This window comes from Apodemus sylvaticus, chromosome 10 (genome assembly GCF_947179515.1).
Source record: "Apodemus sylvaticus chromosome 10, mApoSyl1.1, whole genome shotgun sequence".
NCBI classification, from domain to species: Eukaryota; Metazoa; Chordata; class Mammalia; order Rodentia; family Muridae; genus Apodemus; species Apodemus sylvaticus.
Genome location: NC_067481.1, coordinates 51,919,367 through 51,935,816, shown reverse-complemented (window position 1 = coordinate 51,935,816; position 16,450 = coordinate 51,919,367). Strand labels below are relative to the sequence as shown.

At 52.3% G+C, this 16,450-nt stretch overlaps 1 protein-coding gene across 3 annotated transcripts in view; it reads right to left on the bottom strand.

The window, feature by feature from the left end:
* Spns2 (SPNS lysolipid transporter 2, sphingosine-1-phosphate) overlaps positions 1-16,450 on the bottom strand; it is a 37,688-nt gene that overhangs the window by 2,281 nt on the left and 18,957 nt on the right. For all 3 annotated transcript variants that reach the window (XM_052194169.1, XM_052194170.1, XM_052194168.1), the window contains exons 3-11: positions 10,196-10,332; positions 5,030-5,181; positions 4,761-4,827; positions 3,272-3,414; positions 2,837-2,989; positions 2,562-2,751; positions 2,365-2,430; positions 351-449; positions 106-269 (exon numbers count right to left, since the gene is read on the bottom strand). In XM_052194169.1, the coding sequence (XP_052050129.1) occupies positions 106-269; positions 351-449; positions 2,365-2,430; positions 2,562-2,751; positions 2,837-2,989; positions 3,272-3,414; positions 4,761-4,827; positions 5,030-5,181; positions 10,196-10,332 (1,171 nt within the window). The remainder of the gene's footprint in view (positions 1-105; positions 270-350; positions 450-2,364; positions 2,431-2,561; positions 2,752-2,836; positions 2,990-3,271; positions 3,415-4,760; positions 4,828-5,029; positions 5,182-10,195; positions 10,333-16,450) is intronic.

Genomic DNA, 16,450 nt, shown 5'->3' with positions numbered 1-16,450 from the left:
GGTCATCGAGCCCTAGAGGTACAAAGCAACTCACTCTCCCCTCCACACGAGAGTAAAAGCTGCCCCAGTCCTGCTTCACAATGTGCCCACCCCAACCCTACTCACTGTTGCTCGGCCTTGGCACGGTCGCTGAGGAAGAAGAGAGCAGTGGCAAGGAAGAACATGCCACCCAGGACCACGACAAAAGGGCACAGCATGAGTGCATAGCCCAGGCTCAGAAACTCCCAGAGAGAGGAGTCCTTGGTGCTCTGTCGGATTAGGTCCGAGATCTGTGGAGATTGGGGTATGGGTGTCAGGACAGGATTTTCTTCTGTGCCCCACCCCAGGCAAGCCCCACCCCAGCCACTCACAAAGCCAATGAGGTAGGGGCTCCCAGCATCCCCCAGCAGATGGGACGTGAAGCTCTGCAAGGCCACAGCAGTGGCTCTTCGAGTGGGGATGACCACATACTGCAGGAGAGAGGGCTGGTCAGTACTAGGTGGTCCATGTGCGAGGCTCACCTCTATGGCTATGACACTTTCCAAACCCCCAGGGCCCCAGCTTCCTGTGTAGTCACTCCTCCACCCACCCCTGAACTTCCCTGCCTACCGGGTAGGATTGGCTGCTCGTCCCCAGTGATGGGAATCTGCACCTCCCTCCCTACCACATTCAGCCGGGAAGCACATCTTGGGTATCAGTTGGCATAGATCTTCAGGCCAGAGCTCTTGGATCATGGAGCTGCTGAGTTACAAAGCCTGAAGATGCTTTTATATCTTTCCTGTTTAAAGATAGGGCTTCCTGCTTAACCCAGGCGGAGCTCAGGGTGCTCTCCTCCTGCAGAGAACATTTCTGAGGATTACATGTGGAGTTGTGCAACTTCTAGACACAGAGGTCCAGCTTCTAGGATTCCTGCCCTTCCTTTCTATAAGCTAATCACCTGTGTTGGTTCCCTTCCACGAGGACTCAGCAAGGATGAGGCTGGCTGAGGTGGAGAGGATATGAACTAGAATTCTACCCCAAAGAGTCTCGACTTGAACTCAAGCACCCTGACACCGGAGGCTAAGAACCACTGGACCCCAGGTCATCCTGAGCGCCACAGAGCAGGCCCTGACCCTGTCTGATCGGAGATTGGATAGAGTAGGACACGCAGTACCAGGTGTCCCCTGCCCTGAGCCCCAGCTACTCTCTCACTGTCCATGACAATGACCATTGTGTACAGCGGCCAGCACCCTCAGAGTACTCTGCTGGTGGTGATGAGACAGGGAGGGATCTGGATCTAAGGATATTGCATGGCCCCATTTCCACCAGTAATTAGTCACTTAGCTGGGACACTTGGTAAAACTGGGACATGATTTCCCTGGGACCCAGACCCTGCCAACAGTTCTCAGGGGACTGTCAGGGGGTTGTCAGGAGAGGGTGTGCTGCCCAGTACCAAGGACACTGATTCAGTCTTGCCGCCTTTTTCTCTCTCGGTGGGGGGGGGGAGGGCTATGAGGTGACCATCCCTGCCCTCATTCTTGCCCAGCCCCTTGGTGAGACACTTAGCTGAGTCCTTCCCCCCCCCCCACCTCCACATGGCATACAAATGGGTAGGAAGCAGAGGCATTGGTGGGGGCATAGGTATGTGGGAAAGCGCAGAGCAGAGAGCACAGCAGGCTCCCTGAAAGAGAGGGACTACAAGGGCCCCAGACCCTGGCCTCCAGGCCTGAGCACCAGCTCCTAAGTACGCGGCCGGCCGAGGGTGTTTATTCCCCTGCCCCACACCTCTCCCACTCCCTCTCCAGGCCTTTGTAGTTTCCTGACCCGCATCTAGAGATTCCCCAAAGGACCAAGGGCAGGAGTCATGCTCTCTCCTGACAACCCCACCCCCCATTTCACCCAGAGCTACAAGTCACTCGGCCCACAGCCCCTCCCCTGTTCCTCCTGTCTCCACCCAGGAACACAAGCCTGAGCAGGCTGCTCAGACAGCCCTTTGTTCCTGGCCTGCTGGTCTGGAGGCCATTGTTGGACCCGTAAAGACAGCCTCTGTCTGTCCAGCCAGCCGCAGGCACTCGGCAGGCACGCCTGGGACCCAGCCTAGGACCCAGCCTGGGCTGGCAAAGCAGAATGCGAGGACACTCAACTGCCGGGGAGGGAGGAGGAGTCCTGGCAGGCAGCACCACCTCAGTGCCAGCCTGGCACTACCAGCCTCCTAGCCACAAACCTAAGGCTGGAGGCAACCCTGCCCCTGCACCCCTACATCTACCTGCTCAATGCTGTTTCCAGGCTTCTCCCAGATCCGACCCCCTGTATATCTCTGGTCCCCTCTCCCTGCCCCTGGGTTCACCTCTCCTGGTAGCAAATGCTGCGTACTCTTTGCCCGCCCGAGCTACCCCAATGGCTTACCATGAGGATGTCTGCAGTGATGGCCCAGTTAGAAAACAGCAGTGTCTCTCCAACGAAAATGCAGATCTGTTCACAGAGAAGAAAGCAACCATGAAGGGCATGGGGCAGGGACACAGGACCCTCCCTATGGGGACAGAGGGTCCAGCAAGTCACCTCTAGCACCTCTAGCCCATCTCCCCAACCCCCGGTGGACTCACATAAGCCCCCACAATGCTGGTCTTGGCAGCCACAAAGATGAGGCAGATGAAGATGGCAGATCCCAGCATGCCCACGGCACACACCAATGGGTCGGCGCGTTGCGTCCGCAGGCGGCACCAACGAGTGGCTCCCGCGCCTGTGACTACACCCAGGAAGCCAGTAAAGCAGGTAATGGCCCCAAAGATGAGGCTGTGGGGACAAAAGACAGTAGAGTGTGATTTGAGCAAGGCCAAGGTTGAGACAGAGGTGTCCGTCCCTTGGGTCCAGGCTTTACCTGTCTTTGGCTCCACAGGGTGGGCTATTGCAAGTCTCTGCTGTCTTCTGTACAACTTGAGCACGGTGAAGATAAAGGGGAATCCACATGCCCAGGGCCCCTGTGGCGAAGGACACAGCCGATGTGGCCAGGGAGGAGAAGACGTAACTGCGGCTGGGGAGAATCCAGGGAGGGAAACTGAGCTGGAGCAGCAGGCAGCCCTTACACCAGGACCCAGGAGGCACCCCACTCTGTCCCCTACAGCCAGCTACCTGTTCCCTCCCCAGACAGAAATGCTCTTTCTCAGGACCAGCCAAGGGTTCAGGATACAGGAACAATAAGCTCTCGGGCCAAAATGTCATTGAGCACTACAGGCAGTGTAGACAGCAGGCGAGTGTGGGTGGACAGGCTCCCAGCCATGCCTCCTCCCACCACACCCTGCATGGTAGCACTCACTTTCGGATCAGGGCCTTCATGTCTCGGAGCCAGGAGGTTCGTGCTTTGAGCTGCCCCCCAAGTTGATCAGCATGGCCTCTCTTAGTGGCTGGGACCAAGATGAGGATGAGTGTTCCCGTGATCATGCCCAGGACAGGGGAAACCTGGCAGGACCAGAAATGTGAAGTGTGGATGCTGTCTATGCTGCATAGGAGGGCCCAGGCAACTTCCCTGGACTCCAGGCCCTTCCCTAGGCCAATAGTATCTGCCCTGCCGAGTAACAGAAAGACTGGGCAAAGTCCCGGGGGACGAGGCCAGGGAAAGGGCTCAAAGTAGACAATCCAGACCAAGGGCAGGGCAGGAAGACAAGTTCAACAAAGACTGACAGACTTCAGGGATGGAGGAAAAAAGAGAAGAGGAGGAGGAGGAGGAAGGAAGGAGGTAGGTGAGAGAGAGGTGGCTAAACAGATGGATGAAGAAGAGATGGGAGAACAAACAGATGGATAGATACACTCATATAAGGATGAATGGACAAGTCCGGCGGTGGTGGTGCATGCCTTTAATCCCAGCACTTGGGAGGCAGAGGCAGGCGGATTTCTGAGTTCGAGGTCAGCCTGTCTAAAGTGAGTTCCAGGACAGCCAGGGCTACACAGAGAAACCCTGTCTTGGGGGGGGGGGGAGGGGAAGGAAAAGCCTAGGGAATGGAGTTCCCTCTTCTAGTGGAAGAGTTCATCTGTTGGGGTAGAGCGCCATCTGCCTTGTCCCTGGGTAGGAATGTCCAAGGTGTGTCCCTCAAAGGGCTGATCGGACAGGTGGCCTGGCCCACAGGGCCTTATGGTCTTCCCTGTGTCCGGCCTCATGTTAAGAATGGAATCCCCAAGCCTCTCTTCACAGCCCAGGAGAAAAGAGAAGCTGGATTCCCTGTGGGCAGGGAACTCTTCTCCGGGTAATCCCGCCTCCATTCTATGGCTAACCCCTCTCCCCATTATGAAATTCCACGGTGGCTGCTTCCTTCCTGCTTTTGAGGAAAAAACACTTTGTCTTGAGCTTCCGCTCCTCTGAGAGACGGGGGATCTCTGTTTCCTCTGATTGCACTGTCCTGGGGCCTTGGTGACTTGCCCCAACCCTCCAACAGAACAGGAAGTGGCTCAAGACCCTAAGGGCCCCCACACAGAGGTCCTGTCCCGACCTCGCCGGAGAACAGAGCCAGCACTGGAAGCAGGAAGCTGTGCTGTGGACCTGGAATTTCCTGACATGGTGAGAGAATCCTCATCCTCTCCAGCTCCCGGGGGCTGGGGGAAGGGTTCCAACCCTGGACTGGGGCCCTCTGGATGGCAGAACTAACTCTCCTGATAGCTCAGCCTGAACTGACCTAAGGAGACACGACCTAGAGCCCAGGCTAGTGAGGGAGGAAGCCTGAAGGTCAAAGCCTGGCCTCTGGGCGGGCTGTTCTCTGGGGGGTGGGGAAGATGGGAGTAGGGAGCTAAACAGGAGGGGACCCAGGCCTTACCCGCAGGGCCCAATGCCAGTCTCCGGCTGCCTGCTTCACGCTGGAACCTGTGATATAGCCCAGGCCACTGCAGATAAGACAGACACACGTCAGACCCAGCAGCTAGGCTGAGTGGGAAGTTCTTGCTTTCCTCCCACCCACTCAGCCTGTGGAAGAGCTGGTCCAGGAGTCCGCCACAGCTGCCAGTTTCCATGTCTGCTTAGTGCAGGGTTAGTGAACTCTAGGGGACCTTGGTGCTCTTCCCACTAACTGTGGCAGTCCATGCTTACCTGCCCAGGGGGATGGCAAAATAGAAGACTGATAGCATCAGTGTGCGTGTGTTCTTGGTAAACAAGTCGCCAATGATGGTGGGTGCTATGGTGGAGTAGCTGGCTTCACCAATACCTACTAGCCCTCGGGACAGGACTAGCAGCCAGAAGTGCTGTGGAGGAGAACAGAGAATTCTGAAGGACCGGCCATTCCCAGGCATGTTCATCCCATTATATCCCAGCCCTGGCAGGGTTCAAGAACCAGGAGAGAGGCTGAGACCAGGACTAGCCTTGGCAGTGACCATAGCCACAGGCTACCCGGGGCCCTGGAATACCCCTCAAAATGATGGATCTGACTGGGATGGATTAGTCCTAGGTTGGAAGAAGACAGGGCTCTGGGTTCCCAGAAGCACTGGGGACTGTGTCCACTTGGGGCATCTTAGCCTCTCTGGCCTCACTTCAGGATTCAAAAATCACCTTTGCTCTGTGCCCCTCCCCCAAGCAGGGAGACTAGACCAAACCTGACCACACTGAAGACCCCATGGGCGTGGGGGTGGGCATAGTGGACTCAGAGCCCCTCTCTGGTACACACCTCAAAGGCCAGCAGTGAGGGAAGGGTGTGGCCATGGCAGCTGTCAGTGTCCATCCTTTTGGTGTGGACCTGGTCCCCAGCTGCCCAGGGCCTGAGAACCCAGACTGGCCGTGGTTTCCCTGCCCTATCCTTACCACCCACCCAGCCAGCACTGCCCACATGCAGCTCTCCCTGCTGTCCCTGTTGTCCCTCTCCAGCCATCTCCTGCCTCCTCTCTGGCTCTGCTTGGGGCTGCTGACCCTCCACCTTGACCCCATTTCAGTCTTCCTGGTTCCTGGTGTTCTTTTCCCTGTAGTTCAACCCCCTCACAGCCTTTGCCTATTTCTCTATTGAGTCATCTTGTCTTTTTGTATAGATTGATATTAGCTTCTACATCGCAGAGTGAGATCCTTTGTCATCTGTCACCACTGTTCTCAGCTTCCTTTCCTCTTTGTTTATCCAGTTTCACTATTCACAGCATTCTTGAAATCTAATTTGATGCTGTCAAATCTTGATTTTTCTTCCCCTCCATGTCTTGTTCAAGAAAGCCTACTCTAGCCCCAAAGTACAAAACATCCTCTTCTATTTCATGCTTGAAACACGCCTGAGAGAGACGTAGGTCTTCTCAGCTTTTAGTGTGCTAAGGCAACTCTGTCCCCGCCCCACACAAGGGCCTCCCAGACCGATGCTGTCTCTGCCCTGGGCTGCACAGCTATGTTCCAAGAAGCAGCACTCAGTGTCCCCTGTGCTTCCAATGGACAGGAAGGGGGTTGTCCCATGCTTTTGTGTGGAGTTTTTCCTCCGTATTTATGTAGCTCTGACCATCCTGGAACTCTGTAGACCAGGCTGGCCTTGAACTCACAGAGACTGCTCAGCCTCCTGAGTGCTGGGATTAAAGGCGTGTGCCATCACCGCCCAGCATGCTCCACCATGTGCTTCATTGTTTTTTGAGATGTAAGAATGGTGTTTGGCATTGACAAGCCCGTTCTTCCACTAGTCACTCCGTATGAATACATACACTCCGTATGAATACATCTTGAGTATCTTCTCAGGCCCAGTGCTGGGTGGGCATTTTTTTTAAATGTATTTAATGTATGTGAATGTACACCTGCATGCAGAAGAGGGCATCAGATCCCATTACAGACAGCTGTGAGCCAGCCACCATGCAGTTGCTGGGAACTAAATTCAGGTCCTCTGGAAGAGCCTTCAGTGCTCTCAACTCCTAAGTCTCCCCTCGCACCCCAGTGGTGGGCATTTGAGTGATTTTCTTCTGTCCTGTCCTGTCCTGTCCTTTCCGTTCCCTTCCCTTCCCTTTCCTTTCCTTCCCTCCTTTCTCTTCTCTGTGTGTATGCACACACTTCTTGTGTGCATAAGTGTGTGCAGGTATACATAGAGGTCAATGTTAGATGTATCTTCTATTATTGCTCTCCATGGTATTTTTTTTTTAATAGGATGTCTCACTGATCCTGGAGCCCACAAATTCAGCTAGACTTGTTGGTCAGTGAGCCCTCAGGCTGGCTGTCCCCACTCCCTCAGCCCTGGGGTTACAGGAGCACACCACCACACTTGGCTTTTACACAGACTGCTGGGGATCTAACTCAGAGCCTCGCCCTTGCACAGCAAGCACTCCTATCCAATGAGCCATCATCTCTCTCTTTTTTTTAATTTTAAAATTAGATGTATGCAAGTGTGTTTATGTGCCGTGTGTGTGTGTGTGTGTGTGAAGTGCCAGAGGCCAGAGCAGAAGTTAGATCCCCTGGAGTTGGACACACAGGTGGTTAAGAGCTACCCTGTATGGAGAGCAGGAAATTGAAATTGGGTTTTCTGGAAGAGAACAGTAAGCACCCCTAACCATTGAACCATCTTTCCATCTTTTTTTTTTCTCCCTAGGAGGATCCTCGCACTTGCTTGTCCACACGCTCGAGTTTTTCTTGGCGGTGTCCCTCCAGACAGAAGCTGGGCCATGTAGGGACACAGCAGGAATTTACAGTATCTTGCCATTCTGATCTCCAAAGAGTCTCGGCCAATTTACACTCCCACCAACAGCTATGTGGCTGGGCTTCCCCACAGCTGTACTAACACTCGGTATTGTCAGCCTTTTTAATTGTTGCCAATCTGATGGGTGTGAAACGGTATCTCATTGTTGTTTTGCTTTGCATTTCTCTGATTCCTGCACAGGCTGAGGTATTCCTTCGTCCATTCGTTGGCCATTGGGCCTCTTCTGGCATGTTCTGGAATGCCTTGACAACGCTTTGTTTCTGTTCCTATCAGCTATTGTCTTGTTCTTGTTGGTTCCTCAGTCTTGCTTTGGCTTCCACTTCTCCATTTGAAGCTCACTCTGCACCGTGGCTGACATAGTACTGTAATTGATTTCTCAGTACGGAGGTCATCCCTCCTCCCTGGAGCACTGGTGAGAGATGTGCTCCCAGCCAGCACTGGCTCCCCGCTCCCCAGGGCCTTGCTTCATGGGTCAATCATTACTCAGTCTGCCCCTTGGCTGATTTAGCCAGAATGGCCATTGTTTGACAACTGATAGGGCAAACCCCACTCGCTGCCACTTTCATTCTTTTTGGCTGCTTGAAGCAGTTTCTCTGCCAAATTAACTTTAAAATCACATTGCCAAAGCCCCTGTGGTGCTCGAATGGTTATCACGAGTTTACAAAGCAAGTGATCTGTTAGTTTCTGTCTTTGCCTCTGCTTATCTCTTCTCCCTACACAGAGGGCATCAAGACCTAGACTCATTCATCAGTCTCAGAAGCAGGCCCAGGGGTCCAGCCAGGGGCAGGGCAATGCTCTGAGGGCTCTGAAGGCTCCTGACTTGGTCTTTTGTTTCTATGGTGACCGGGCTCTGGGCCTGGAATTGTCTTGGACCTGACCCACCTCCCTGAAGCAAAGATAGCTCTGCAGATCCACTTGTGAGCATCTGGCTCCTTGTCCTTTGGACTCTCCCGGGGCTCAGTGCTGCCTCAGGAGGAGGGACTGGGCTTCAGGCCTGGCACTCAGGTTCCTCACTGACCTGGTCCCTGCCTTTCTTTCCAGTCATGATACTCTTCTCTTTCTCTTAACACAATCCACTGTCCCTATCTCTTTGGGTTTGGCCCCTGCCTGGGCCCTCTTCAATATAAGTACTGGCTTCCCAGTCATGTCTGCTAAATTCATGTTACCCACTTCCAGGAAGCCTTCCTTGAACCCATAGATGGCAAGGGGACAGTTCCTCTTCAGTGTTTGGCACTTAGCGCATCTCGAAGTGATGTGAGCATGAAGCATCTATATGTTACATCTATCTGCCCCTGTCTCTCAAGGGCAGAGATGGACAGAAAGCTCCTGAGGAAGGACACTGGTTCTTCCTCCTCCGTCGCTCTCCACAGACACTGTCACATGGCGGGCTACTCCTAGCCATGAGAACCTCACTACCCTCATGATACTATGCAGGCCTTCTTGAACCAACAGAAAGGAGGGTTTCCTGGATGCTGGCCACACCCCATGCTCATCAGCTCAGTTGCTTCCCACGGATGACCAGCCTGAGTAGGATTATTCCCATTTTAACCACGAGAAGACTGAGGCTCAGAGCGGCGAAGTACATCTCCAAGTCACAAAGCTCAACGGCCAGCAAATTAGGATATTTGCCGGGCAGCGCTGGCACGCACCTTTAATCCCAGCACTTGGGAGGCAGAGGCAGGTGGATTTCTGAGTTCGAGGCCAGCCTGGTCTACAGAGTGAGTTCCAGGACAGTCAGGGCTACACAGAGAGACCCTGTCTCCAAAAAGTAAAGAAAGGAAAAGAAAAGAAAAGAAAAGAAAAGAAAAGAAAAGAAAAGAAAAGAAAAGAAAAGAAAGGAAAAGAAAAAAGAAGAGAGTTCCAGGACAGCCAGGGCTACACAGAGAAACCCTGTCTCCAAAAACAAACGAACAAACAACAACAAAAAACAAATTGGGGGGCTGGAGAGATGGCTCAGTGGTTAAGAGCACCGACTGTTCTTCCAGAGGTCCTGAGTTCAATTCCCAGCAACCACATGGTGGCTCACAACCAGCCGTAATGGGATCTGACGCCCTCTTCTGCTGTGTCTGAAGACAGCAACAGTGTACTCATATACATTAAATAAATAAGTAAATATATATTTAAAAAAAAAACAAAAACAAAAACAAATTGGGATGTTCAAACCCAGGACTGTGAAAGCCAACAGTATCTTAAACAACCTCAATGTTGAGTTGACGTTTGCCTAAAGAGCAAACTGAGCCAGAAACAGAGAGTCAGAGACTCGCCTAGATTTGCACAGCAAGAGAACTGAGGGGAGCCAGGACTGGAAGACAAGGTTCTTATTCCTAGGTTATATTTATTCACTCTGTTTCTGGCATCCTGTCAAGCTAGAGCCTGCTCAGAAAGTCGGGTTGCCAGGCAGGGCTGCAGGCCTCTTAGTTCAGGTCATCACAGAGAAGTCCTTGTCTGTGGGGCTGCCTTATAACTGAATGCAAGGATACCTGCCGTGGCTTTTCCTTGGAGCTCAGGAGCAGCCCTCAGTCTCCAGAGCACGGACCAACACTCCCTGAAGACATGCACACTGGACATGGGGTTAGGGAGCAGCTAAGCGGGGGTGCCCGGGGTGGGAGGAACCTCACCTGCTGAGGGATGAAAGAACTAGAGAAGGTGACGGCAGACCAGAAGAAGATACCGCAGCTCAGGATCACCTTTCTATTGAAGCGATCGCCCAGGTAGCCAAAGATGGGGGCAGCCACCATGAAGCTGCAGATGAACACTGTGGAAAGAAGAGAGAAGCTGGAGTGTGTGTGGTCTTGGCTAAGGCCAAGAGCAGTGAGACACAGCTGAGCCTGGATCCAGATGGAGGAGGTGGCCCTGGAGGGACAACTTCAGTGCGTGGCACACAGAGCAGGCAGGGGGAACGCGCGGGATTAGGGGACATGGGGACTCCAACTCTTCTGTCACCCCTAGTTTATTCCATGTCCTGTGAGCTTTGGAGTACTCCACCAGAGTGCTAGCCCAAGGCTTACCACATCACCTCCGGGAGCTTCCCACCTCATAGATGAGGACAAGACTCAGAGAAGCTGACTTGCCAAGGTCCCGCTGGCAATAAATGTCCTCACAGAAATGGAACCTTTGTCTGCCTAGCCCCAGAGCCTGGGTTCTTTAGATTTTGCCATTTGTTTTGCTTGTTCGCTTTTTGAGACAAGGTTTCCTATTGCCCAAGCTGGCCTTAACTTTGCTATGCAGCTAAGGATGGTTTTGAGCTTTGGATCCTTCTACCCTCTCTCAAGTTCTAGGGTTACAGGTGTGCATTGCCATACCTAGTTTATGTGCTTCTAAGGATCAGACCCAGGGCCCCATGCACTCTAGGTAAACATTCTATCAGCTGGGGAGCTACATCCCCAGCCCACATTGTTTTGACACAGGTCTCACCATGTAGCCCTGGCTGGCACAGAGCATGCTATGTAAACCAGGTTAGACTCAAACTCCCCAGAGTTCCTCCTGCCTCTGCCTCCCTGCTAGGATTAAAAGTGTACATCAGCATGTGTGGCCTGCCTTACTTCCTGTATTAAGCTTGAGAGAGGGGCTGGAGAGATGGCTCAGAGGTTAAAAAAATTGTTGTTCTTGAAGAGGACTCAGGTTCGGTTCCGTGCACCCACATGGTGGCTCACAACTGTCTACTCCAATCCCTGGGGATCCGATGTCCCCTTCTAACCTCTGTTAACCAAGCACTCACTCACGCAGTGCTCACATGGAGTTGGGGGAATATTCATGCACATAAAATTCTGAATCTTTACAGATACTTGAAAGAAAGAAAGACTCAGAGAGGGTGAGGGATCTATCTACCTAAGGTCACACAGCAAATCAGGGCAAACTTGGGCCTGGAACTCCAGGTCTTACCATCATGCAGGTCACTTGGTCACCCTCACTCACACCCAGCAGGCTGCAGAAGCTATCCTCAATATTGGAAACTCTGCCATTCACTTGGTCACTCATGCATGTACTGATTCATCCCACAATTAGGGGGAGGGGCATGCTTAGTTACTGTCCTAGTGTGAGGAGACACTGTGACAAAGGCAATTTATAAAAGAAAGCATTGAATTGGGGACTTCCTTATGGTTTAGAGGCTGAGGTCCACGACTGGCGTGGTAGGAAGGGTGGCAGCAGGCAGGCAAGCACGATGCTGGAGTGGTAGCTGAGTGCTTCCATCTGTAAGAAAGAAACTAAGGGATGGTGTAGACTTTTGAAACCTCAAGGCCCATCCCCATGATACACCTTCTCCAACAAAGCCATACCTCGGAGTCCTTCCCCTCTGGCACCTGGGAACCAAGCATTTAAATCTATGAGCCTGGGGAGGCCATCCTCATTGAAACCATCACACATTTATAAGTTGCCTTGGCTGTGATGTTTCTTCACAGCAACAGAAAAGTAACTAAAACAGGGCATCTACAACATACTAACATTAGGTGTTTGGGATTCATAGGTAGATGAACACAAGATTCCTGCATTCCTGGAACTTACTATTCTAAGGAAGAAAAGCACACAAATAACACAATGGTAATAATAATTAGCAAGCTGGATAAGATGGTGAGGAATATTAAGCAGGGACAGGAGAGGCATATGAAATGTATACAAAGAGATGTGTGTACGAAGGACCACGGCCTGGAGGAAGGGGTGCCAAGAAGCAGCTGCTGACAGATGCATGGGGAAGACAAGGCTTTCTGCAGAAACTCAGGAGCTGAGTGCACAGGGAAGATCCTGCAGCCACGGGAGGAATTAAGGAATCTGACAAAAACCAAGTCATTCCTTGCGACTGAGGTAAGGACGGAAGCAGTGGCCATTCCTGCTCAAACATCCCTGCCAAACATCTTTTGCTGCATTGCTGCTGTGTTCAGCCAGAATCTAGCATTGCCTTAGAGTATGATAGGTATTATAATACATTTTTATTTCAAATAGATGTGTGAGAGAGAAGACAGACCATACAGTACTGAACAGAAGAGGCTGAGAAGTTTTACCTCAGCAAATACCTGCAGGAAGCAAGGAAACATTCATAGACGTACTGGGGAAGGAGGGACAGAGTTGCCCTTAGTGTGTCTCAGGGACGAGAAAGAGGCCAGAGTGTCCGCAGCAAAACAATAGAGGGGGAGGGGTGGGAGACAAGGCTAAGAGGCCAGATGGAGTGGGATCCTCATGGGTAAGACTGGAGATGCTGAACAGAGAACTGATGACCTGGTTTTGCTCTGCTGGGACAAGGGCACAGTAACGTTCAGGGACTCAGAGAGAATGCCACTGTTAATAATGGGAGTGGTTGGTATTCCAGGTGAGTTACAGAGATTCGGGTAGGAAAGGCCAACCACAGACAGGGAGCCCCCTCTGTTTCATGGAAGGGAGTCCCACTGCCTGTAGGCAGATGGACAGACAACACTGACCCCTGTTCACTGGGTCCATGTGTACATGGCTAGCAGCCTCTGGGAAGACAGTATTTAGGGGGAGGAGCAACAAAGAGAGGAAGGACATGAGCAGGGTGAGGTAGGCTGTGCAGAGGGCGAGGTGGGCTGTGTAGAGGGCGAGGTGGGCTGTGCAGAGGGTGAGGTGGGCTGTGCAGAGTAGCATGAAGGGTCCTTTTCTCAGCTGGACTTGAAAACACTGGAGAGGGGACTTGGTAATTCAGGTCTGTGACTTAGGCCTTGGGCAGAATCAGTCCATGGGTCTCAGAGATACCCTACCCAGGGTTCATCCCCAGCTCTGTGCTGTCTTAGGCTCACTTGCCAGGTCACAACATCTTTGTCATTGTCAACTTAATTGGTGTGCTGGTAAATGTGTAGAAACAGCTTCTCTACAAAGGGACAGAAGAGGGGCCCCACCGTGCCTGGGAGTCGTGCATCTCCATAATATAAACTCCCACCCAGTTGAGGCCAAAGAGATGTGAAGCTCAGAGCTCAGTACCTTGTCCAGTCAGAGGAGTTTCCACCATTCAAACAAAAGGAGCTTACCTTAAGCACACCTTAATAGGTTGATGTAGGAAAGTAATTAGAAAGTGATGACTTTTGAGAATTTATCAGCTTCTTTTAATACAAATCACTCAGTTGTAAGTTTATATAATTTAGTTCTGAACAAAGGCTGTGTCTAACAATCAGCTCACACAATTCCTAAAAATTGAACAATCGGCTCTCACGAGCTACTCTGAGCCAGCTCCCTACGCCAGCTTCCTCATCTGTAAAATGAAGATAAAAATAGCTGCTGCTCTGGGTGGCTTGAGTATTGGATGAGACAGTGCGGGGGAAGGTGCTTCACGCCCTGCCCTCCGAGACGAAGGCTGGGTCAACAAGGCTCATGTTTACATTAGCCAGGGCCAATATTATTTCCTTACATCTACAGAAAGAATGCTTTCTTGTCAGCCCTGCCTCCTAAGACCTGCCCAAGATCAGATCAGGATGTGGACAAGGAAAAGCTTAGTCTCAAGGGCTTACACATGGAAGAGGAACAGCTGCCTTCTGGATGCCAGTCTGCGCTGGGTGGGGAGTGGTGAGAGAAAATCAGATAGGCAATGCCCTTTGTCCAGCCAAAGTGTAGGACCATCCAGGAATTGCACAGCTCCATGTACTTAAAGCCTGTGAACCAGTAAGGATCCCCAAATCCTGCTGACGTTGAAGTGGGTAATGAAACATGCCTAGTAGTTCACCATGATGACCACACACACACACACACACACACACACACACACATTATATAAATTTCAATTCTTCTAATCATATTGTATGATGGTTAATGAAGCACAATGCATTGTTAATAACGCCTGCAGTTGTCATTAGTGGGTCGGTTATGACTGATCAGGCCCTGGACACACACTTGGCATATGCATTCATTATCTCTGTCGCTTCTCGCTCTTAACTTCATCTTACAGAGAAGATGACCCAGCTGGAAGAAGTGATGTCCACAAGGCAACCGTATGTCTGGGCCAGAATTGAACCTTAGTTTAGCTGACTCTGAAGCCCTTGCTTTAAATCATGTCACTCGATGCTAGACTGGGAAAGGGAAGGTCCCCACAGCTGCCCCTGGCATCAGAGAATACTCATGGTGTACAGGGAACAGCAGTAGATGGGTCAGGCTGCAGCGTGAGAAAGCCACGGAGGGACACAAGTCCCTAGAGACCAGGAATGGACTAACATTCTGAGGCGTAGCTCGTCCCATCCCACCCCTGTGAGGAATGCTTGCAAAAGCCCTCGCTGTGTGACTGAAGGAACTTGAGGCAGGCCTTGGCCACATCACACTGGTTTCAGCTGGGCTGTCTGCCTCTCCCACCCAGGTTTTTCCTCCTGTGGTAGGCAGGAACACCGCAGCTGGGTAGGCTCCAGTACAGCAGTGCGCCTATTTCCACCTGCCAGCCTGGCCTGCCATGCTCCCAAGCTCCTCCAGCCTGGCCTGCTGTGCTCCTGAGCTCCTCCACTCCATCAGAAAACCTGAGCCTTATTTTTCTGTACCCACATAACAGCTGGGGCCACTGAGGCCCCAGCAGGTAGAGGAACTCACCCTGGATGATTTAGCTAGCCTGCTAGGGACCTTATGACTTCCTTTAAGAACAAAGGAATTCAGGGTCAGGAATGTGCCAGGTCGCCTTTGCAGATCCTCCTAGCCCTTAGGGGCATCACTGGCCAGCGGCAGTTCCTGTACACTGTCTAGATAGGTACAGGAGGAACAACCCAAGCAGAGGACAGTGAACTATATGTCCCTTGGGAACAATGGGCACTGAGAGGCTTACAAAGCCAGTAGGCAGCTCTGCTGGAAATAAAGACCAGCAACAGCTAGAAGCTTCCTGTGTTGTCCACCCCAGCCCATGGTCTTTGTGGGAGGACAGCTTTCAGACCAGATTGGCTGCCCCGCCCCACCCTCAGTGTAGGCAGAGTGGATTTCCCGGCAGTTCCCGCATACACGAGGACATCCTGTGGCCAGGGTGTGGGGAAGACCTCACTCAGCTCACGCTTGCTGAGCCCACAGGTCTCAGACAATGGAGCTGTAGGGCAAGGAGCCAAGCAGAGGGGGCAGGGTGCCCAGGCTACCGCTGATGGGAGGAGTATGGCTTAGCATTAGAGCTCAGGCACCAAGCCTCTCTCCTTCACAGGGTTGGACGGAGGCCATCAGAAAATGGAAAGGAGCCTGGGCGAGGGTGTGTGTGTGTGTGTGTGTGTGTGTGTTATCATGGTAATGTAATCCTAGAGCTCAAGAGACTGAAGCAGGAGGATTGCAAGTTTGAGCTACCAAGCAGGTTCCAGGCTAGACTGGGATACATGGCAAGATTTTGCCTCAAAGTAAAATGAAAAGTGCTTAGGACCTGGCTCAGTGGCAGAGCACTTACCTAGCAAGTCCAGGGCCCTAGGTTTTATCCACAGTAACACCAAAGAAAAATGAGACAGGTGACAGGTTGAATGACATTCCTGAGGTGTCATTTACCTCCTATGACTGACAGAAGGCAGAAGCGGGCCTCACAGGGGCTCTGCATGCTGGCAAGCAACCATGCTGTGGCTCTATCCATGGTAGGAGATGTCACTCTCACCACACGTGGGACCTGATGACCCCAGAAAGAGGCATCAGCGCACGAGATGGCAAGGCAGTCGCTAGAGAAGCCACTGTGGCCATGGAGCCTACCTCCTGCCCTTGCCTGGCCTGTTTTCCAAGTTCAGCTCCAGCTGGCTGCTATTTTGAGAAGACGCACCACCCTCCACATCCTGTGGGTAGGGAGGATGCTCAGACAGACGTGGGCAGCCTCTGCCATCCAGGTCTAACCCGGGCCACGCTAACCGATGGGGAGGACACAGGACATACATCGCCCCACTGGTGGCATCTGGGGTCCGTGTACACTCAGCCCTCATGCAGAAGAACAGCACCATTGCTTG